The 25,189-nt window shown below is 42.1% G+C and overlaps 1 protein-coding gene across 1 annotated transcript in view; it reads right to left on the reverse strand.

The window, feature by feature from the left end:
* Positions 1–25,189, reverse strand: part of LOC140210901 (dynein axonemal heavy chain 8-like) — a 1,093,299-nt gene that overhangs the window by 812,025 nt on the left and 256,085 nt on the right. Inside the window, exon 23 of the mRNA XM_072280167.1 lies at positions 12,603–12,718. Within this exon, the coding sequence (XP_072136268.1) occupies positions 12,603–12,718 (116 nt within the window). The remainder of the gene's footprint in view (positions 1–12,602; positions 12,719–25,189) is intronic.

Below are 25,189 nucleotides of genomic sequence, written 5' to 3' on the forward strand. Positions count from 1 at the left end.
GGGTTTCATGTGTTACCCAGTAAGGGTGTATGTGCCAAAGCCATTGAGGTGCTATAATTGTCAAAGGTTTGGACATGTGGCTAAAAACTGTAAAAGGTAGAGGAGATGTGCTAGATGTGGGGGTGATCATGAATATGGAAAGTGCGGAGCAGGAGTTCAACCAAAATGCTGCAATTGTGGAGGAGCTCATAATGTTGTATATAGTGGGTGTGAGGTTGTCAGATGGGAGACTAAAATTCAAGAAATAAGAGTGAAAAGAAAGATCACTTATGCAGAAGCTATAAGAATGTCAAGAGAACAGAATAATGCTCCTAATGAACAGGGAGCAATAGGGATACAAGAGATGCAGCAAAGAATAAATGACAGGATTTATGTAGACAAAAAGGCTCTAGTAACATTCATTGCAGGAGTGATTAATAGTACGGCTGAGGTAAAGTCAAAAAATGACAAAATTCAGCTGGTGGTAAAAGCAGCAGTAAACCATTTAGGGTTAGTAGGACTGACATGGGAGGAAGTGAGGGAGAACCTCAGTAATCAGTCAAGCCAGGAAGTGTCATGTGTTGGTTAATACTAATTATGGTGATTCTTTTACAATGGAATGCAAGGAGCTTACTGGCCAATAGCCAGGAATTCAAGCACTTTATTAAAGAAATGGTTGTAAAACTGGATGTAGTGTGTATTCAGGAAACTTGGTTAAAACCAACTTTAGACTTTGTGGTATATGGGTATACAATGATAAGGAAAGTTAGAAATCTAGGGGGAGGAGGGGGTTGTGCTATGTTAATCAAGCAAGGTATACCATATAGGGTACCGGAGAAAGGAGATGATCAGGAATACATAGTGGTGGAAGTGTGGGAGAGAGGGGAGGGAGTGGTTATAATTAACTACTACAATCCATGTAAAAGGTTGGATTTGGACAGCCTATTAAAGATACAAGGACAAAACAGACATAAAGTAGTGTGGTGTGCAGATTTCAATGCTCATAGCACAATATGGGGGGATCAAATTACAGATCCAAATGGAAAGGTAATTGAAGATTTGATGGAAGAAAGGGATTTGGTGTGTATGAATGATGGTAGCGGCACAAGGATAGATATAACAACAGGAACTGAGTCAGTGTTAGATATTACATTAGTGTCTAATACCTTGGCTGGCATTAGTAACTGGGGAGTTTGGACTGCTTCAACAGTAGGCAGTGATCACTACCCAGTTTTGTGTTCAGTGGGTGAAAGAGTTGAAGTAAGACCAAGCGGCGGAACCCCAAAGTGGGTGTTTGAAAAAGCTGATTGGGGTAAGTTCCAGAAGTTGAGTGAAGAAGGGTTGATAAAGATTGATATTTCTGGAAATGTAGATGAATTAAACAGTCAGGTGACTGCAGCAATTATCATGGCAGCAGAAGGATCTATACCTAGGAGTAAAAATAGGATGAATAGAAAACTGGTACCATGGTGGACAGAGGAATGTTGTCAGGCTGTAAAAAACAGAAATAGAGCATTCAGGCTAGTTAAAAGAACCCATAATATGCAGCATTTGGTTCAATATAAGAAAGCACAGGCAGTGGTGAGAAGAACTATACGTCAAGCTAAAAGGGCAAGTTGGAGGAGTTTTTGCGACAAGGTAGGAAGAACAACACCTGTGGGAGAGATATGGGGAATGATTAAGAGGATGGGAGGAGATAGAAGGGAATGGGAATATCCAGTAATGATATCTGAGGAGGAAACTGCAGTCTCCAGTAGGGATAAGGCTGAGGTCATGGCCAAGTCATTTGTATTGATACACAGTTCAGAAAATTTGTCTGAAGAAGGGAAAGAATAATGAGCCAACACCCAGGTGTGTTAAGCAGGAGGGAAGGAACAGATGATATAATTGATGATCCATTTACATTAGCAGAAATGGTGAGAGCAATAAAGAGATTGAGACCAACCTCCCCAGGGAAAGATCTGATATGCTCTGTGATGCTAAAAAATCTAGGAGAAGGAGTGCTCTTGAAGTTGCTGCATTTTTATAACAGAGTGGGAGGAGGGAAGATTACCAAGGAAAGAAGCAGTAGTAATTCCAATAAGGAAGCCTGGCAAGGATCTGTCAAAACCCACTAGCTACAGACCAATTGCATTAACATCAAGTATATGTAAGATAATGGAAAGGATGATAACAGAAAGGTTATCATATGAGCTTGAGAAAAGAGGAATGCTGGCAAGTTATCAGTGGTTTTAGAAAGGGAAGGAATTCCATGGACTCAGTGATTATGTTAGAGACTGAAGTAAGGAAGGCCCAGGCAAATAGAGTCAGTAGTGGCAGTGCTCTTTGACATTGAAAAAGCTGTGTGTGTCTGTCCCCTTCTCTCCCCCCCCCCCCCCAGGAGCTGCGTTTCATTTTTACCTTCAACCCAGTCCAATGGCTGCACTTAAATGGAAACTAAACTCCCTATCTGGGTGGTCTGCAGTCCAGAGTCTGTCGGTTTTGAAGATCAATAGATTTTTTAAAAATGTTTTAAAACATATTGCTTGCAGAAGTACCAATGACTGTAACATTAGATATTATATAAGACTATAAAAGATAGGAGCAGAATTGGGTCATCTAGACCATCGAATCTGCTCCGGCATTCAATCATGGCTGATCCTTTTTGTGTCTCCTCCTCAACTCCAGTTCCTGACCTTCTCCCTGTAACCTTTGATGTCATGTCCAATCAAGAACCTATCAATCTGTCTTAAATACACCTAATGACCTGGCCTCCACAGCTGCATGTGACAACAAATTCCACAAATTCACCACCCTCTGGCTGAAGAAATTTCTCTGCATCTGTTTTGAAATGGCGACCCTCTATCCTGAGGCTGTGCCCTCCTGTCCTAGACTCTCCCACCATGGGGAAACATCCTTTTCACATCTACTCTGTCAAGGCCTTTCAACATTCAAAAGGTTTCATTGAGATTCCACCTCTTTCCCCTGCCCCCCAGCATCCTTCTGAATTCCAATGAGTACAGACCCAGAGCCATCAAACATTCCTCATATGATAATCCTTTCATTCCTGGAATCTTCCTTGTGAACCTCCTCTGGACCTTCTCCAATGCCAGCACATCTTTTCTAAGATGAGGGGCCCAAAACTGTTCACGATACTCAAGGTGAGGCCTCACCAGTGCCTTGTATAGCCTCAGCATCACATCCTAGCTCTTGTATTCTAGACCGACTCAACCTGCAAGTTAACCTTCAGGGTGTTCTGCACAAGGACTCCCAAGTTCCTTTGCATCTTAGATTCCTGGATTTTCTCCCCATTTTAGAAAATAGTCCCAACATTTATTTCTACGACCAAAGTACATGACCTTGTATTTTCCTACATTGCTTTTCATTTGCCACTTTCTTGCCCATTCTCCTAATCTACCTAAATCCTTCTGCATCCTACCTGTTTCCTCAACACTACCTGCCCTTCCACCAATCTTTGTATCACCTGCAAACTTGGCAACAAAGCCATCTATTCCATCATCTAAATCATTTATATACACCATAAAAATAAGTGGAACCAACACTGACTGCTGCAGAACACCACTAGTCAGTGGCAGCCAACCAGAAAAGGATCCTTTTATTCCCACTCATTGCCTCCTACCATTAGCCAATGCTCTAACCACATTAGTAAATTTCCTGCAATACCAAGGGTTCTTAACTTGGTAAGCAGCCTTGGGTTTTTAACTTGGTAAGCAGCCTCTTGTGTGGCACCTTGTCAAAGGCCTTCTGAAAGTCCAAATAAACAACATTTACTACTTCCCCTTTATCTATACTACCTGTAATCTCCTCAAAGAATCCCAATAGGTTCATCAGGCAGATCCTATGTCACATCTTTCTACTGATTTGATACCATTTTTTACCAGTAGAGCCACACCACCCCCTCTGCCTACCTTCCTATCCCTCTGTTATAATGTGTAAGCTTGGACATTCAGCTCCCAACTACAACCATCCTTCAGCCATGTTTCAGTGATGGCCACAACATCAAACCTGGCAATCTGTAATATTGTAACAAGATCATCCACCTTATTTCTTATTATGTGCATTTAGATACAACACCTTGAGTACCATTATTTGTTTTCCTTTCTGACTCTGCATCCCTAATGATTTGATACTCTGCCTGTTGGCTACAACTAAGTTCCATCACCTGCCTGCCCTTCCTGACAATCTGACTGCTTGTTATCTTTATTTTTTTTTTAACCATCTGTCCTTTCCTGAGTCCCTTCACTCTGTTCCCACAACCCACCAAGTTAGTTTAAACCCTTCCCAATAGCTCTAACAAACTTGCCTGCAGGAATATTGGTCCCCCTTGGGTTCAGGTGCAATCAGTCACTTTTGAACAGGTCATACCTCCCCCAGAAGATATCCCAATTATCCAAGAACTTGAAGCCCTGCCCCCTGCACTAGCTTCTTAGCCACGCATTTATCTGCCAAATAATCCTGTTTCTATCCTCACTGGTGCTTGGCCCAGGCAGCAATCCAGAAATTACTTCTTGGGAGGTCCTGCTTCTCAGCTTTCTACCTAGCTCTCTCAATTCTCTTTTCAGTACCTCATTGCTTTTCCTTCCTATGTCATTGGTAACAATATGTACCAAGACATCTGGCTGCTGCCCACCCCCCCCCCTCCAATGTTGTGGACATGATCTGAGACATCCCTGACCCTGGCATCTGGGAGGCAACATACCACCTGCATGTCCCATTAATGTCCACAGAATCTCCTGTCTGTTCCCCTCGCTACTACTCCCTTCTCCCTCTTTCCCTTCTGTACCATGGACTCGTGCTCAGTGCCTGCAGCCTGGTCACTGTGGCATTCTCCCGGGAGGTCATCCCCCATATAAGTATCCAAAGCGGTCTACTTGTTTTTGAGGGGAATGTCCACAGGGATGTTCTGCTCTAATTGCCTATTTCCGTTTCTCTTAACGGTTACCCAGCTACTCGCCTCCTGCAACTTCAGGGTGACGACTTCCCTGTAACTTTGATCAATTATATCATCGCTCTTCTGTACAAGCTGAAGGTCATCCAGTTGCTGCTCCAGATCCCTAACACGGTCTTCAAGGAGCTGCAGTCGGATACACTTCACGCAGATGTAGTTTCCCAGAAGACTCTGGGTCTCCCAGTTCTCTAACATCCAGCATGAAGAGCACACCACAGCCACTTAAATGGTACAGTATGAGAGGGGGGAAAAATCAAAAAGGAAACTTTAACAGATGCTTTACACAGAGCTGATGCCTCTTCTGAGCCGAAGCCTCCTTTGAGCCAAAGCCTGTTACTTCTACTCGCAACTAGCCTACTCAAGTACAATGGCTGCTCTGCTTATCCCTTCTGTACTTTTATTTAGTTTGTTGAGCTCTGACTCTGCTGATAGGCCATGTAAAATGAACAAATGCTGTCGAAGCTCCCTTTTTAAATGACCACCTCCGATCTATGAGAAATCCCTCTTGATAAAGCTCTGTTGACGCTGCTTATAGGCCACGTACAGGGTAGTTGCCCTAAACAGGAAGTTTTAGTATGTAGTAGCCCTGAAAAGGAAGTTTTAATGACTCCCTTGGAGCTGCACATGAAAAGTCTTCACTCTCCACACTATCTTTATCAGATTGGAGGGCATCTAATGTGATCCAGTATTATAGAGTAGAGGGAGTGAGAAAATGGGAAACTATGTATCTGCCTTCTATATATAGAATAGGGGACAGAAGTAGATCTTCAATCATGGTTATATTGAATGGTGGAAGAGGGCTGTAGGCAAAATAACATGTCTGCTCCAATTTTTTATGGTTCTCTGCTTCTATGAATCTATATGGCTCATAAAAACAATCATTTATTTCCTTTCCCTTCTTTCCATAGCTTTGCAATTATTTTCACTTATCCAGCTCTGTTCGAACATTACAAATTGAACACCATTTCTCTAACACCTCATTCAAGTCACTGACAATAGCAAACATTCACAATCTAAAAAGGAGTTTTTCTGCTTATTTTTTATTTTGGTTCTCTTATAAATCATCTGCTTCCCATATGCTTTGACCCATTGCCAATTCTAAGTTTCTTTTTGTGCATAACCTTCATAACTTTAAAGATCTTCATCAGATCTCCTCATATTTTCTATTTCAAGTAGTGCAAACCCTGCTCCATTCTATCCATACAAATTATATTCCTCATACTTGGAATAACTTTATCTGCACCCCTTCAAATATAATATATTCCCTAAAGTCCAAGTCATACAGCAAAGAAATGCACCCTTCAGCCCATTTGTAGTAAGTGCAAGGTTGTGATTGTGGGAGATTTTAATTTTCCATGCATTGACTGGGAAGCCCATTCTGTAAAAGGGCTAGATGCTTTGGAGTTTGTCAAATGTGTGCAAGATAGTTTTTTGCAGCAATCCATAGAGGTACCAACTAGAGAAGGGGCAGTGTTGGATCTCCTGTTAGGGAATGAGATAGGGCAGGTGACGGAGGTTTGTGTTGGGGAGCACTTTGGGTCCTGTGATCATAATGCTATTAGTTTCAATATAATTATGGAGAAGGATAGGACTGGACCAGGGTTGAGATTTTTGATTGAGAAAGGCTAACTTTGAGGAGATGCGAAAGGATTTAGAAGGAGTGGATTGGGGTAATTTGTTTTATGGGAAGGATGTAATAGAGAAATGGAGGTCATTTAAAGGTGAAATTGAGGGTACAGGATCTTCATGTTCCTTGTTAGGCTGAAAGGAAAAGTTAAAAGTTTGAGAGAGCCATGGTTTTCAAGGGATATTGGAATATTGGTTCAGAAAAAGAGGGATCTACAATAAATATAGGCAGCTTGGAGTAAATGAGGTGCTCGAGGAATATAAAGAATGTAAAAAGAACCTTAAAGAAATTAGAAAAGCTAAACGTAGATACGAGGCTACTTTGGCAAGTAAGGTGAAAATAGATCCAAAGGTTTTCTACAGTTATATTAATAGCAAAAGGATAGTGAGGGATGAAATGGTCCCTTAGAGAATCAGTGGACGTATATGTGCGGAGCCAAAAGAGATGGGGGAGATTCTGAACAATTTTTTTCTTTGGTATTCACTAAGGAGAAGGACATTGAATTGTGTAAAGGAAACAGGGTAGTTATGGAAAGTATGCTGATTAAAGTAGTACTGGCACTTTTAAGGAATATAAAAGTGGATAAGTCTCTGGGTCCGGACAAGATATTCCCTAAGACCTTGAGGGCAGTTAGTGTGGAAATACCAGGGGCTCTGACAGAAATATTTCAAATGTCATTACAAACAGGGATGGTGCTGGAGGATTGGTGTATTGCTCATGTTCCATTGTTTAAAAAGGGTTCTAAGAGTAAACCTAGCAATTATCGGCCTGTGAGTTTGATGTCAGTGGCGGGTAAATTGATGGAAAGTATTCTTGGAGATGGTACATATAATTATCTGGATAGACAGGGTCTGATTAGGAACAGTCAACATGGATTTGTGTGTGGAAGGTCATGTTTGACAAATCTTATTGAATTTTTTTGAAGAGGTTACTAGGAAAGTTGATGAGGATAAAGCAGTGGATGTTGTCTATATGGACTTCAGTAAGGCCTTTGACAAGGTTCCACAGGGAAGGTTAGTTAGGAAGGTTCAATTGTTGGGTATAGATATTGTAGTAGTAAAATGGATTCAGCAGTGGCTGGATGGGAGATGCCAGAGAGTAGTGGTGGATAACTGTTTGTCAGATCGGAGGCTGGTGACTAGTGGTGTGCCTCAGGGATCTGTACTGGGTCCAATGTTGTTTGCCATATATATATTAATGATCTGGATGATGGGGTGGTAAATTGGATTAGTAAGTATGCAGATGACACTAAGATAGGTGGAGTTGTGGATAATGAAGTAGGTTTTCAAAGCTTGCAGAGATTTAGGCCAGTTAGAGGAGTGGGTTGAAAGATGGCAGGTGGAGTTTAATGCTGAGGTGCTACATTTTGGTAGGACGAATCAAAATAGGTCTGCACCTCTTCCGATAGATGCTGCCTGGCCTGCTGTGTTCACCAGCAGCTTTGTGTGTGGCTTGAATTTCCAGCATCTGCACATTTCCTCGTGTTTGCACATATGGTAAATGGTAGGGCACTGAAGAATGCAGTAGAACGGAGGATCTAGGAATAATGGTGCATAATTCCCTGAAAATGTAATCTTATGTGGATAGGATGGTGAAGAAAGCTTTTGGTATGCTGGCCTTTATAAATCAGAGCATTGAGTATAGGAGTTGGAATGTAATGTTGAAATTGTACAAGGCATTGGTCAGGCCAAATTTGGGAGTATTGTGTACAGTTCTGGTCACCGAATTATAGGAAAGATGTCAATAAAAGAGTACAGAGAAGATTTACTAAAATGTTGCCTGGGTTTCATCACCTAGGTTACAGAGAAAGGTTGAACAAGTTGGTTCTTTATTCTTTGGAATGTAGAAGGTTGAGGGGGGATGTGATGGAGGTATTTAAAATTAGGGGGATAGATAGAGTTGATGTGGATAGGCTTTTCCCATTGAGAATAGGGGAGATTCAAATGAGGACATGAGTTGAGAGTTAAAGGGCAAAAGTTCAGGGGTAACATGAGGGGGAACAACTTTACTCAGTGGTAGCTGTGTGGAACGAGCTTCCAGCAGAAGTGGTTGAGGCAGGTTCGATATTGTCATTTGAAGTTAAATTGGATAGATATATGGACAGGAAAGGAATGAAGGGTTATGGGCTGAGTGCAGGTCGGTCAGACTAGGTGAGAGTAAGAGTTTGGCATGGACTAGAAGGGTCAAGGTGGCCTGTTTCCATGCTGTAATTATTATATGGTTATTATGCCCATGTTCATGCAAACCACTAAATACCCATCTACACAAATCTCAGTTTTCACCACTTGATCTGAAGGCTTCTTTGCTTTGGCAAATCAAGTGACTTTCTAGATAGTCATAGTGATATTGCATGGAAACAAGCCATTTGGCCCACGCTCATCCATCCTGAACAAGTTGCCTAACTGATTTGGTCCCCCTTGCCTGTGTTTGACTCAATTCTCTCTAAATCTTTCCTATCCATGTACCTGTCTAAATGTCTTTTAATTTCTGTAATTATACCATAAGACCATAGGACACAAGCAGAATTAGGCCATTTGGCCCATCGAGTCTGCTCTGCCATTCAATCGTGGCTGATCCCTTTTTCTCCTTCTCAACTGCATTTCCCAGCCTTCTCCCTGTAACTTTTGATGCCATGTCCAATCAGAACCTATCAATCTCTGCCTTAAATTCATACAATGACCTGGCCTCCACAGCTGCATGTGGCAACAAATTGCACAAATTCACCATTCTCCAGCTGAAGAAATTTCTCTGTATCTGTTTTGAATGGATGCCCTTCTATCCTGAGGCTGTACCCTCTTGTTCTAGACTCTCCCACATTGAGAAACATCCTTTCCACATCTACTGTCTAGGGCTTCCAACATTTGAAAAGTTTCAATGAGATCCCCCCTCATCCATCTAAATTCTAGTGAGTACAGACCCAGAGCCATCAAACATTCCTCATATGAAAACCCTTTTATTCCTGGAATTATCCTTGTGAACCTCCTCTAGACCCTCTTGAATGCCAGCACATCTCTTCTAAGATGATGAGCCCAAAATTGTACACAATACTCAAGGTGAGGCTTCACCAGTGCCTTATTAACCATCTCTACCACTTCCTTCGCAAGCTCATTCCTTGTACCTGCTACCTATTGTATGGAAAACCTTGCCCATCTTTCCCCTCTCATCTTAAACTTGTGCTCTCTAGTTTTAGATTCTGCTTATCTTGGGGAAAAGGCTGTGACCATTCACCTTTGCCTCTTATGATTTATATGCCTTTGCAAGATCACCCTCAGCCTCTTACGAGAGATAGAAAGCCCAGCCTATGCACTCTCCTTATAACTCAAGCCCTCCAGTCCTGGTAACATAATTGTCAATATTTTTGGCACCATTACCAGCTTAAAGAATCCTTTCTACAGCTAGGCCAGCTGAACTGCATATGATGCTCCAAATGTGGTCTCACTAATGGCTTATATAGCTGAAACATGGCATCCCAGCTCTTGTAGGGAATGTCCCGATCAATGCAGGCAAGCACACTAAATGTCTTCTCCACCACCCTAAGTCACAATTTTCAGGGAGCTATGTCCCTGAAAATGGTGATTTCCCAGGTCTTTCTGTTCTACCAACCTAAAAGAAACACAGTGGTACTTGCTGGGTTTAATTCTACCTGCCATTCCTTGGCTTACTTTCCCAGTTGATCTAGATTCAGTTGTAACCTTAGCTGTCATTATGACAATTAATTAGTTGTTGATTGCTTTGGTTGCCTCTTCAGAAAACTAAATGAAACTTGTAAAACACAAGTTCCCCCACAAAGCAATGTTGGCTATCTTTGCCATTCCAAATGCAAGTAGATCCTGTTTCTCTGAATCCCTGCCAGTAACTTTCAGATTATTGCTATTGGGATAACTGACCTGCAGTCCAGTTTGTCTCTGCAATCCTCCTTAAATAAAGGCACAACATTAGCCACACCCCTGGTTAATGAAGACATAAATCTCTGCCAGTGCTCTTGCAATTACTTAAGTAATTACTTCTCTTGCTTCCCACAAGGGATGTAGATCAGTTAAATGAGTAGACAAAAACCTTTTTTAGAAGATGGAATATAATGTGCAGAAATGTAATGTTGTCCAGTTTGATCAGAAGAATACTGAAGAAGAATATGGTATTCTTCCCCCTCCCAATTTCACCTATCACCTTGTTTCTTCCTCCCCTCCCTCATCATCTTACTCTGACTCCTCATCCTTTTTTCTCCAGTCCTGATGAAGGGTCTCAGCCTGAAACATTGACTGTACTCTTTTCCATAGATGCTGCCTGGCTTGCTGAGTTCCTCCAGCATTTTGTGTGTGTTATGTGGCTTAAATTGGCTTCGTGCTAAGCACAGATGGGCCAAAGTGCCCATTCCTGTGCTGCACTGTTCTACCTATATTTAAGCTTTGCTTCATTACAGAATGCCCTCAAAGCTATCCAAATGTCATATATCAGCAGAATTACATTAATATAGCAGCCAGAGTCTAGATGGTAGAGTTGGAGGCTGCATAGTCTTATTTTGTTTTTCTTAGAGCAGAGAAGATTGAGGGGGAATTCAAATAAGACCATAAGATATAGCTTTGATATATGGATATAGGAGCCATTTGGCCCATTGAGTCTGCTCTGCCATTTCACCATGGCTGATCCATTTTTCCCTCAACCCCAATATCCTGCCTTCTCCCTGTATCCTTTCACACCCTGACCAATCAATCAATCAACCTTTGCCTTAATAAATATATACTTGACCTCCACAGCTGCCTGTGGCAGAGAATTCCACAGATGCACGAGGCTTAGAAAGTAAGAAACCTTTGACCTAAGTAGTTTTAAGGTGAATTGAGAGATGTAGAGGGTATCTGAAAGAAATTTTCTTACACCCAGACAGTGGTTGCCTTCCAGAATGCACTGCCTCGAGACACTGGTGAGGTGGGTGCTTCCACAGGATTTAAGAATCATCTGGACAAGTACTTGAATTCCAAGGCATAGTAAGTTATGGACCAAGTGCTCATAAATGGGATTATTATAGATAGGTACTTGCCAGCACACACCAATTTTGGTGCTATATAACTCTCTTACTCTCTGCAGTCTACTGATTATCAGTGTAAGGGCAATCTATATCTTGTTGAGCAATGACAGGTTACTGAAGACATCTTTTATCTCATTTTGACTTTCCACATAGATAAAATATAGCAGACACACTGCCTGAGTTGAAAAGAGTCATACAAATTCCCAGAATCAAGCAGCTAATGATGAGATCTTCTTTAATTTACTCCCTGAAAGGACATAGGTTGTATATTCAAGATATGCCTGAAGTGTCTGGGGATGCTCTGAAACTTTGGGGAGCCTGCAAGCCTTGCAGATCCACATGTCCACTCAGTCAAATGATTCCTGCTCCTTGAATCAGAAAATATCTCAATATTGCAAAATCTAGCAAACTGACTTTCACACACAGATCAACCAATGATGCCAAAAACAGTTAGTGATCCTGAATTCCAGAGTGTATTCAAGGAATAGAATAAGTCTTTCCTCCTTTCTCTTTCATCTGTCTTGTAGAACACATAGACACACAGAAAGCTCCCATAGTAAAGATGTAATAACTGGACAAATGGCAGTGAACCACACCTGAAGTCACTCAGATTGCATTCACTTCCCAAATCCCCAAACAGCAAAATTAAGTTCAGCACATTCCAAGACCAAATGTGAAATATTTGATTAACTTAAATTCCATAGCTGAATAATATGTGATGTAAACCTAATTCCTGTTCATGCCCCACATTTCTAAAGCAGAACATTGTGATCCAATTTCAGCCATGAATGGTCAAAAGAACTGCTGTGAACGTCTTGAGTGTTTTTGTGTATGTGTGACATGACAAAAGTGTGTATTACTGCATTGGAAATACTAGAATGATCTTAATAAGCTGCATAATTCATTCAGAAAGAATGCATTTTCAATTATTTACCACAATAAAGCATTAAAATTGAATAATATAAACTTCCAAAAGCTTCGTTTCTTTTCCAAACTAGGCAGTCCAATTCAAAAGTACTTTTTACCTTTTCAAACTCTTCATCTCTTTTGATTTGTTCGATATTTGCTTTAGCTGTTGAGTGAATCTTAAAAGTCAGCTTCTCTTCTTCAGGTTCATCTGTAAATGCAATTCGTCTTTGCTCTACATCAAAAGATATAAATTAAGTCTGAGGCATAAGGTTTGAAATAATACTAATAAGGGATGGAACCCATGCCAAGTCCACAACTTTTAAGTGATATCTTTGTCACTAATATGAAATCAAGTTGGCTTAGTTCATCAAATTAAATGTGAACAAGAAAGATGGCATTTATTTTGAAACAAATGAAGAAAATTCTAGACACACCAGATCATATGGCATTTATGGAGTGGAAAAACAGTAGTGTCCAATTTGAAACCAACACTGAAACCAAAATTTACATGAAAATATTGACTATCTCATTAGATACATGGGTTATAACCAAAGAAATGGCTGGGGTTGCTTAGGACTTTAGTACAAAGCTATTTATTAGTTGCAGCAAAAATCAACTTACAAAAATTAGTGAAAATGGTAAGAAAAATGCTAATATTTACAATGATATCTACAAGTACTTATTCTTATCCAGTGTGAACTCATTGTAGCCTCATCCCTGACTGAGGACGAACAGCTCCTTTGTTTTAGGTACTAGGATATATCATTAATTACCAATAAAGTTAACTAAAGACGACATGAATTAGAATATGATGTACTCACAATGGAGTTGCAATCATATTGCAAAATAAACAGGCTGGACAGGCAGAACAGTGAACTCTGGTAAGGGAAACAGTGGAAGCGTGTGTGTTTCAGTTAATTCACTTTGGTGTTTGAACACTGGGGTTATGTTGACCTCTTGTTCCTCTGACTTAGAAGACCTAACAATTAACTGTAGACCATTCTACTTGCCTCAGGATTTCTCATCTGTGATCCTGACCGTAGTTTATATACCACCAGTGGCCAATTATCAACACGTACTCATGAAGCTGCACAATATCATCTGCAGGCAAAAAACAGCCCACCCCAAGGCATTTCAAATTATAGTTGATGACTTTAACTAGCCCTGTTGAAGAAAACCTTGCCCAATTATCACCACACAACCTGTCACACCAGTCAGCAGACCACTGCCTCACTACAATAAGGAATGCTTGTTGTTCCTTTCTCAGACTGCATTTTGGGAAACTGGACCACTCGGCTATACTCCTGATACTTGCATACAGACAGCCTAAAAAGCAAGGCTCTAGAGATCGACAACTAGAGGTGGTTGCAGGAGCCAGAGGCACTGTTACGGGATTGCCTTTAGTCAGTGGATTGGGCCTTTTACATACCCTGTAACTGGGTTGCCAAACCAGCAGAAATGGATCACTCAGTTGGAGTCTGAATTACTAGAACTAAGAAAGTTTTATTAAAGAAACAAGCAACACAGTCATCGAAAGGATAATAAATGCAACAATTCAGCAATGCTAAACACACGTGCACAGAATTAAGATAACAGGATCAATCAAGCTCTATCGTTGTCTAGGGGTAAATGACCAATTTCAAAGTGACACAAAGTCCAGTTCAATTTAGTTCAGTTCGCAGTAATTGTTGCTATGGTGCTGGACAATATGGGGGGGGGAAGGAGAGAGAACAAGAACGACTGATCATTCAAAATGGCTTCCACACACAGACCTGCGATATTGCTCACAAGCAGCTTTTGGGCGAGTCCTTTGTGATGTCCCCTGAGGTCACCGACTGTGACCCCTCCTCCAGATGCGGTCGATCCTCTGCAGTGAACCTGGCACTCAAGCAAGGGCGGACACACACCGGGTTCCCGCTGATCGTACCTTTCCACCCTGTGTGTCTAAGGCTAATCCCGCGATCAGCCGTCCAAGAGCTTCCCACCGACTTGTGAGAGGCGCACCGCTTCCAGGGTCTCGTTACCCCGGAGTGTCGTGTGTGTCTTGCCTTAGCGAACCTGTCCCTTTTTATCCCCCTGCTGGGGTATCGCCTGTCCATCACTTCAGACAGTTCAGGGTTCAAAGGGGGAGCCGCTCTAGACAGCTCTCTCTCCCGTCCCTTCATTACACATCTCCAAATCGCCTGTCCATCACTTCAAACAGTTCAGGGTTCAAAGGGGGAGCCGATCTTGACAATACCCAGACTGATGGCTCCTTCATTAACATCTCCAAATGCTGCTTCATTGTGTTCCTTATCTCTCCCTCCCCTTAGGACAGGTGGCAGACCAACTGCTGATCACCCAGGACAGCTAACATCTATGTGTATTCTTGTCACAGGCCATATTCAAGAACTCATTACTGAATGACTACATAACAAATTTTATTAAAACAGCTGTCGATGAGTGTGTCACCACAAAATAACTTAAGGTAGGGGTGGCCAGCCTTTTACATTCCATGCGTCAATTTTTTCACGCATGAGTTCAGATACGATTTTTTCACACACGAGTTCTATATTAACATAGTTTTACAAGAATTGAATGGGGTACAAGAGTTGTATGGCGCATCTGAACTTATGAGTGAAAAAATTGACGCATGGAATGTAAAAGGTTGGCCACCCCGGGGTTTACTCCAATCAGAAGCCCTGGATGAACCATGAAATCTGGAATCTGCTGAGAGCCAGATCAGAGGCATTCAAGTCTGAAGATCAAGAATGCTACAAGAGGTGCAGGTACGATCTCCGGAAAGCCATCTCACAGGCAAAGTGGAGATTCTGGGCTGTGGCAGGGTTTGAATGCCATAACCTCTTACACAGTTAATTCTTGTTTCGCTTCCAGATGAGCTCAATGCCTTCTATGCTTGCTTTAACCATCAGAACAGGGAGGAAGAGTCACATGCCCCCATGTCTCCTGATGATCCACTGGTCTCAGTATGTGAAGATGACATGCTGGCTGCCTGTGAATCAAAGGAAGCACCAGTCCAGATGGAGAATCTGGCCAAGTACTGAAGACCTACGCTGATCAACTGACTGCCACGCTCACAGATATCTTCAACCCCTTGCTTCAGCAGTGTGTGGTACCCACCTGCCTCAAGTGGGTTTCAATCATACCATTGCCCACAAATAGTGTGGTAGCCTGCCTCAATGACGATCACCCAGTGGCACTTGCATCCACAGTGATGAAGAGTTTTGAGAGGCTGGTGTTGAAGCAAATCAGCTCCTGTCTGAGTGGCGACTTGGATCCACTCCAATTTGCTGACTGAAGCAACAGATCCACAGTAGATATCATCTCATTGGCTCCTCACACAACTCTGGAACATCTGGTCAGCAAAGATACATACATCAAGATGCTCTTTATTGATTACATCTCAGCATTTAATACCAGCATCCCCTCAAAACTAATCAATAAACTCCAAGACCTGGGACTCAGCATCCACTTTGTGCAATTGGATCCCGGATTTCCTCACTTGCAGATCCCAGTCAGTATAGGTTGGCAAAAACAGCTCTTCCAGAATCTCCATCAGCACAGGAGCACCAGAGGGATGAGTGCTTAGCCCCCTGTTCTAGTCACTTTAGACCTATCAAGCAACACATATAAATGTTGCTGGTGAACGCAGCAGGCCAGGTCAGGACGAAGGGTCTCGGCCCTAAACGTCGACTGTACCTCTTTCTAGGGATGCTGTCTGGCCTGTTGTGTTCACCAGCAACTTATGTGTGTTGCTTGAAATTCCAGCATCTGCAGATTTCCTCATGTTTGCACTGTAGACCTATGACTGTTTTGGTAAGTACAGCTTCAATACCATGTGCAAGTTTGCTGATTACACCACTGATGTGGGCTGTGTCAAAGGTGGTGATGAATCAGCATATAGGAGGGAGATTCAAAATTTGGCTGAGTGGTGTAATAACAACAACCTCTCACTCAATGTCAATAAAACCAAGGAACTGATTGTAGACTTCATGAGAGGGAAAGCAGAGGTCCATGATCCAGTACTCGTCGGAGGATTGGGGTAGAGGGTCAGTGACTTTAAATTCCTGGATGTCACTATTTCAGAGGACCCATCCTGGACCCATCATATAAATATAATTGCAAAGAAAGCACAACTGTGCCTCTACTTCCTCAGGCATCTGCAGAGGTACAGCATGTCATCCAAAATCTTGGCAACTTCTACAGATGTGTGGTGGAAAGTGTACTAACTGGCTGCATTATGGCCTGGTATGGAAACACCAACGCCTTTGAGCAGAAAATCCTACAGAAGGTAGTGGATTTGGCCCAGTACATCACGGATAAAGCCCTCCCAACAATTAAGCATATCTATGTAAAACGTTGCTGCACAAAAGCAGCATCCATCATCAAAGATCCTCACCACCCAGCCCACACTCTTTTCTCGCAGCTGCCATTAGGTAGAAGGTACAAGTGTTTCACGACTCGTACCAGCAGGTTCAAGAACAGTTAATATCCTCAACCATCAGGCTCTTGAACAAAAGAGGATAACTACATTCATTCTATTTCTGATGTTCTCATAATCAATGGCTTAACTTTAAAGATTCTTTATTGTGTTATTTCATGCTCTCATTATTTCTATCAAAGATTCAAAGGGTCATTTTATTGTTAAAGTATGCATGTATGATACAACTGTTATTTGTATACCTCAGATAGCTATTAAATACAGAAAGACCATGGGTGTTGATGAAAGAAAAGACATAAACACCCATACACATGAAAAAGAAAAACAAAACTTGCAGACCCCAAGATTCCCCTACCCCCACAGCAAAAAACAGCCACAATAGTAATTACTGACTCCCTACACATAACAATCCCAAATCTCGGATACCCTAACTCGCAAAAAAGTACAGCCGCAGTAGCAGCAAACCTCACTCCCTTACACACAAAAATTAACAGATCACCCATTCGAGGATCAGTCACAAGAAAAAAACACCAAAAAACTAAATGAAACTGTCCAATAATCACAAATCTCAGAATATGGGAAATGTCTTTTCGTCTGCATATGAGGAGAGCAGCTGCATGATCTCAGCCCTTTCGTAAAGAGTGACCACCGACCCTGGTCCAAATGCCGCCAATCCGGGGCCAAATGTGCCAAACGCGCGGTCGAATTGGCCAGTACAGCTGCTGGCCCTCTGCACTCAATCTTCCTTTCTGCTTTGAGATGGAGTCGTTCATGGTCTCTTCAAGTCAGCTTGTGTTCTCAGAACTTTTTGGACTGCATCTCTGATTTTCACGTGACAGCTCTCTGGACACAGCATAGCACTGGATCCTTCGATTGAGTTCCAAACAGTTTCCATAACACAAACAAGACAAGAAAACCAAGCAAAAGGTGTAGAAAAAGTTAAATAACTGGATAGGTTTGCTAACTGGAAGATGTCACCTAAGGAATCATTGTTCAGTGGTGCCATCTGGATGTTGACTCCTTAGAGGTCAGGCAGCATCAATGCATTTCCACAGTTTATTGTTCATTGATTCTGTTTACAATTGCTGTTCTATAGATTTGCTAAGTATGCCCACAGGAAAAAGAACCTCAGGGTGGTACGTGGTGACATCTATGTACTCTGATAATAAATTTTATTTTGAACTTCGAAGTACCTACCTTAAATACAGTATACAAACAAGTACATATTTACACATCCCTATTAGTAAATTAGAATATTCTGCTGTGTATGATGGGAAAAAGGCACCATAAAACCAAATTATGTTTGGTTTAGAATTAAACTAAACTTTAGTGTCTGAATGTACATAGTAATGTGGAGGGAAAACAATGGGTTAATTATATATATAGCTGTCCAATTTAACTCTAAACGGAAACAGGCCATCTCAGCCCTTTTAGTCCATGCCGAATTCTTACTTTCACCTAATCCCACCGACCTGCACTCAGCCCATAACCCTCCATTCCTTTCCTGTCCATATAGCTGTCCAATTTAACTCTAAACGAGAACATCGAACCTGCCTCAACCACTTCCGCTGGAAGCTCATTCCACACAGCTACCACTCTCTGAGTAAAGAAGTTCCCCCTCATGTTACCCCTAAACTTTTGCCCTTTAACTCTCAACTCATGTCCTCTTGTTTGAATCTCCCCCAATCTCAATGGAAAAAGCCTATCCACGTCAACTCTATCTATTCCCCTCATAATTTTAAATACCTCTATCAAGTCCCCCCTCAACCTTCTACGTTCCAAAGAATAAAGACCCAATTATGAGAATATACTGGGGAAGACATTGAAGTGTGTACACTCACCACAACAACAGCAGAATGGCAAGGCAATGCATGTGTGTGAGTGAATGCATATGTGTAAAGAGCGTGTTTACTGAACGCTCTCCGTCACATTACCACCCTCCTCTCCTGCAGCGATAATAATTGGCAGCCGAGACAGGTAATCTGCAGTAAAACTTCCTTGCTCTGCTTTACGGTGGACACAAAATTTGAAGGGTTGGAGCTCCAGGTACCAGTGTGTCCCTCTGGCATTACAGTCCTTCATTGTCTGAATCCATGTCAATGCTGTGGTCTGTGTGAAGGTCAAACTCTCTGCCATGAAGATAGAACCGGAGCTTGTCAAGTGCCCATGTAATGACCAGACAGTCCTTTCATTGGTAGAACACCTGGTTTCCCTTGGGAGGAGTTTTTGGCTCAGGTAAAGGACAAGTTACACTTCTCCAGGTTTTTCCTTGAGCTGGCACTGCTCCAATGCCTAATCGACATTTCCACCTGCAGAAGAAACCCTAAGACCTCATCCTTAATAATCAACTCCAACATCTTTCCAACCACTGGGGTCAGACTAACTGGCCTATAGTTTCCTTTCTTCTGCCTCTCTCCCTTGTTGAAGAATGGGGTGACATTTGCAGTTTTCCAATCTTCTAGAACCATTCCAGAATCTAGTGATTCTTGAAAGATCATTACTAATGCTTCCAAGATCTCTTTTAGACACCCTTTTCAGAATGCTGGTGTGTACACCATCTGGTCCAGGTGACCTTCAGACCTTTCAATTCTCAAGAACCTTTTCCCTAGTTATGGAAACTTCACATACTTCATGACCCCTGACATCTGGAACTTCCACTATACTGCTGGTGTCTTCAACAGTGAAGACTGATGCAAAATACTTATTCAGTTTGTCTGCTATTCATTGTCTCCCTTTACTCCAGCATTGTTTTCCAGTGGTCCATATCCTCTTTTACACTTTATATATCTGAAGAAACTTTTGGTATCCTCTTTGGCTTGCTTACTTTTGTAATCCATCTTTATCTTAATGACTTTTTTAGTTCCCTTCTGTTGGTTTTAAATGCTTCCTGATCCTCTAACTTCCTACTATGTTTCCTCAATTATATGTCCTCTCTTTGGCTTCTATGTTGGCTTTGATTTTTCTTGTTAGCCACATTTGTGCCATCTTTCCTTTCAAATCCATCTTCTTCTTTGGCATGTATATAGACTGTGCCTTCCGAATTGTTTCCAGAAATTCCAGCCATTGCTGCTCTGCCGTCATCCCTGTCAGTGTTCTTTTCCAATCAATCCTGGTGAATTTCTTTCTTATGCCTCTGTAATTCCACTTACACTACTTTAAAGACCATAAGACAAAGGAGCAGAAGTCGGCCATTTTATCATGAGCTGATCCATTCTCTCATAAACAGGCACATCTGACTTCAGCTTCTCCTCAGGTTTCAGGGTGAATTCGATCACTACTCCTAAGGGTTCTTTTACTTTAAGCTCTCTAATCAATCCTGGTTCATTGCAAAACACCCAATCCAGAATATCTGATGCCCTAGCTGCTCTAAACCATGAGCTGCTCTAAAAAAGCCATCTCGTAGGCACTCTAAAATCCCTCCTCCAGCACCAACCCGATTTTCCTAATCTACCTGTATTTTGAAGTCCCCCATTTTGGCAGGTATTTTCCATATCCCATTGTAATTCGTAGGCTACATCCTTCCTACTCTTTGGGGGTCTGTGTACAACTCCCATCAGGGTCTTTTTACCCTTGCAGTTCCTTACCTCTACCCACAATAACTTGACACCTTCGGATACTATATAACTTCTTTCTCACCAACAGAGCAATGCCACACCTTCTGGCTTATTTTATCCTTTCAATACAATGTGCATCTGTGGACATTAAGCTCCCAGCTATAATCTTCTTTCAGCCATGATGCCTACAACATCATACTTGCCAATCTGCAACTGTACTGCAAGTTTAGCTACCTCATTCCATATACTGCACACATTCAAAAATAACACCTTTAGTCCTGTATTCACCCCTTTCAATTTTGTCCACCTTTTATATTGCAATTCATCCTGTTGACTGCAATTTTGCCCTATCAACAATCTCTTCTCACTACACATTGCTTCTGTTTGTAAATCAGCTATTTATAACTCATCTTCAGCACTATTATCCACCTTTCCTTCTTGCATTGAAATATATGACCTGTACCAAAAGCACAGGTTACACTTGAACCCAAAGGGGTCCAATATCCTAGCAGACAGGTTTAATAGAGCTGTTACGGAGGGTTTAAACTAATTTGGCAGGGGGATGGGAACTGCAGTGATAGGGCTGAGGAAGGGGAAAACAGAAATAAATCAAGGATATCGTGCATCAGAGATGATAGAGAGGACAGGCAGAAGATGAGGCATAATCACAGCCAGTGGGATGAGTTACAGGGCAATAGAGGCATGGTGCAGTTAAAACGGAAAGCAACAAATACTGGACAGAAAGTGTTATATTTGAATGCACACAGCATAAGAAATAAATTGGACGATCTCGAAATTCAGCTACAGATTGGCAAGTATGATGTTGTGGCCATCTCTGAAACTTGGCTAAAGGATGGCTGTCAATAGGAGTTAAATGTCCAAGAATATACGGTGCATTGGAAAGATAGGTTAGTAGGCAGAGGGGGTGGTGTGGCCCTGCGTATAAAAGATAATATAAATCATGAGAAAGGGATGACATAGGATTGGATGGTGTAGAGTCTCTATGGGTTAAGTTAATAAATGGCAAAGGTAAAAGGACCCTAATGGCAGTTGTATACAGGCCTCCAAACAGCAGCCGGGATATGGATTACAAATTACAGCAGAAAAGGTATGTCAGAAGGGCAATGTCATAATAATCAAAGTGGATTTTAACATGAAAGTGGATTGGGAAAACCAGGCCAGTATTGACCTCGAGAGAACTTGTAGAATGTCTAAGGGATAGCTTTTCAGAACAGCTTGTTATTGAGCCCACTACGGGATCACCTGTGCTGGATTGGGTGTTATGCAATGATCTGGAGGTGATAAAAGAGCTTAAGGTTAAGGAAGCCTGAGGGAAAAGTGATCACAATATGATCAAGTTCACTTTGAAATTTGAGAAGGAGAAACTAAATTCCAATATGTCGGTAGTTCAGTGGAATAAAGAAAATTACAATGGCATGAGAGGGGAACTGGCCAAGGTTGACTGGAAAGGGACATTAGCAGGAAGTCCAGCAGAGCAGCAATGCTGGAGTTTCTGTGAAAAATGAGGGAAGTGCAAGACAGATATATTCCAAATAAGAAGAATTTTTCTAATGGAAGAAGAACACTACCGTGGCTGACAAGTTAAGTAAGTGCTAAAGTAAAAGAGAGGGCATACAAGGAAATCCAAAGCTAGTGGGAAGACAGGGGATCGGGAAGCCTTTAAAAATTTGCAGAAGGAAACTAAGGTCATTAGGAAGGAAGAGATGAATTATGAAAGGAAGCTGGTGACTAATATCAAAGAAGATACTAAAAGCTTTTTAATGGGTAAAAGAGAGTTGAGGGTAGATATAGGACCAATAGAAAATGACGCTGGAGATATTGTAATGAGAGACGCGGAGATATTGTAATGAGAGACGCAGAGATGACAGAGGAACTGAATGTGTATTTTGCATCAGTCTTCACAGTGAAAGATATCTGCAGTACTCAAGAGTGTCAGGGAAGTGAAATATGTGCAGTGAAAATTACGACTGAGAAGATGCTCAGGAAGCTTAGTGGTCTGAGGGTGGATAAATCTACTGGACCTGATGGAATGCACCCTCGGGTTCTGAAAGAATAAGCTGGAGAGATTGCAGAGGCATTAACGATGATCTTTCAGGAATCGATAGATTCTAGCATTGTACTGGATGACTAGAAAGTTGCAAATGTTACTGTGCTATTTAAGAAGGGTGGGAGGCAGCAGAAAGGAAACTATAGACCTGTTAGCCTGATATCAGTGGTTGGGAAGTTCTTGAAATTGATTGTTAGGGATGAGATTACGGAATATCTGGAGGCACATGACAAGATAGGCCGAAGCCAGCATGGTTTCCTCAAAGGAAAATCCTGCCTGACTAACCTACTGCAATTTTTTGAGGAAATTATAAGCAGGGTAGACAAAGGAGATGCAGTAGATGTGTACATGGATTTTCAGAAGGCCTTTGACAAAGTGCTGCACATGAGGCTGCTCAGCAAGATAAGAGCCTATGGAATTACAGGAGAGTTACTAGCATGGGTGGAGCATTGGCTGATCGGCAGAAAACAGAGAGTGGGAATAAAGGGATCCTATCCTGGCTGGATGCCGGTTACCAGTGGAGTTTCACAGGGGTCGGTGTTGGGACTGCTGCTTTTTACAATGTATGTAAATGATTTGGACTATGGGATCAATGGATTTGTGGCTAAATTTGCCGATGATACAAAGATAGGTGGAGGAGCAGGTAGTGTTGAGGAAACAGAGAGCCTGCAGACAGAGTTAGATAGTTTAGGGGATGGGCAAAGAAATGGCAAATGAAATACAATGTTGTAAAGTGTATGGTCATGCACTTTGGTGGAAGAAATAAACAGGCAGACTATTATTTAGATGGGGAGAGAATTCAAAATGCGGAGGTGCAAAGGGACTTGGGAGTCCTTGTGCAGGATCCCAAAGGTCAACCTCCAGGTTGAGTCAGTGGTGAGGTAGGCAAATGCAATGCTGGCATTCATTTCTAGAGGTATAGAATATAAGAGCAGAGATGTGATGTTGAGGCTCTATAAGGCACTCGTGAGACCACACTTGGAGTATTTTGTGCAGTTTTGGGCTCCTTATTTTAGAAAGGATATACTGACATTGGAGAGGGTTCAGAGAAGATACACGAGAATGATTCCAGGAATGAAAAGTTTATTGTATGAGGAACGTCTGGCAGCTCTTGAGCTGTATTCCCTGGAGTTCAGGAGAATGGTGGGGTGGGGATCTCATAGAAGCATTCCAAATGTTAAAAGGGCCGAACAGATTAGATATGGCGAAGTTATTTCCCATGGTAGGGGAGCCTAGGACAAGAGGGCACAACTTCAGGATTGAAGGACGTCCATTTAGAAAAGAGATGCAGAGAAATTACTTTAGTCAGAGGGAACTTATTGCCACGAGCGGCTGTGGAGGCGAAGTCATTTTGTGCATTTAAGGCAGAGATAGATAGGTTCTTGATTAGCCAGGGCATCAAAAGTTATGGGGAGAAGGTAGGGGAGTAGGGATAACTGGAAGAATTGGATCAGCCCATGATTGAATAGCGGAGCAGACTCAATGGGCCAAATGGCTGCTTCTGCTCCTATGTCTTATTGTCTTATATGCAGCTCAGGGCACATGTCGTACCATGCTCAACCTTTTGATTCCTAACTTTGTCTGAGGTCTTACAAACATCTGCTTCCACAATCTCTCCACTAACTGTTCTGGTACTCTGGCTCCCATCCCACTGCAACTCTAGTTTAAACCTCCCATGTGCAGTTAGGATATTAGTCCCTCTCCAGTTCAACCCATCCCTTCTGTACAGGTACCACCTTTCCACCCACAAGAAGTGGGTGGCACTTCTTAGCTCTCGGCCTAAACCTCACATGATAGAAACACAGGATAGGAGACCATCATTGAGCCATGGCGATTGTCTCATGTTCAGGTGGAGGTGAAGCTGTCCAGCTGCATGGTTGCACAGGCCCTCTTGGTGATGGAAAACACCTTGTCAGCCTCTCTCACTAGAGCCCAGAGGTCTTTGAGGGGAGAGCCAGCCAGAGCCGACTGTACCCTGCATAGTAGTTGCTGCAGGAAAAGCTCTCTGAAGATGAAACGTGGCTAATGTCAGCCAAGGAGGGACAACATGTGATCAATCAACTCCGACGGCTTGGAGTCACTTAGGTCAGGCAGTGAGAGGAGCCAACAGATGCACTCAGACTTGGAATGTTCGGAAGTCTCTAGGAGTTGCTTAAGAGTCTCATACCTGCTGCTTTCCGGGGGTGGGTAGTTGCTGTAGGACAGAAATCACCCTGGTCGCTGTAGAGTCGTCTAATGCTGTAACGATGTAGTAATATTTCGTGTGGTCTTGCGAGATTCCTTCCACTGTGAACTGAGCCTCTGCCTGAGTGAACCAAACGCATGTTCCTGCCAGAACTCAGGGAACTTGAGAGCGACAGCACTTGCAGTCATAATTGTAAAATGAGGAAAATCACTGTGGAATCTTGCAGAGGAGTATCAGGGTCTCCAGTGTAGGAGTGTTGACAAAAATTGACATGAATGTAATTACTTCTAATATGCACTTTATTGAAACCCACCAACAAATGGCAACATCGTGTGTGTGTATATATAAAAAAACAAAACCATGTCCCCAAAACATAATAACATACAATGTCACACGTAACATACACAGCAAACTTAACCCTTAACAGTCAGGATGACTTCTGCCTTAATTAATGA

Source organism: Mobula birostris, chromosome 2, assembly GCF_030028105.1.
Source record: "Mobula birostris isolate sMobBir1 chromosome 2, sMobBir1.hap1, whole genome shotgun sequence".
In the NCBI taxonomy this organism is placed as follows: domain Eukaryota; kingdom Metazoa; phylum Chordata; class Chondrichthyes; order Myliobatiformes; family Myliobatidae; genus Mobula; species Mobula birostris.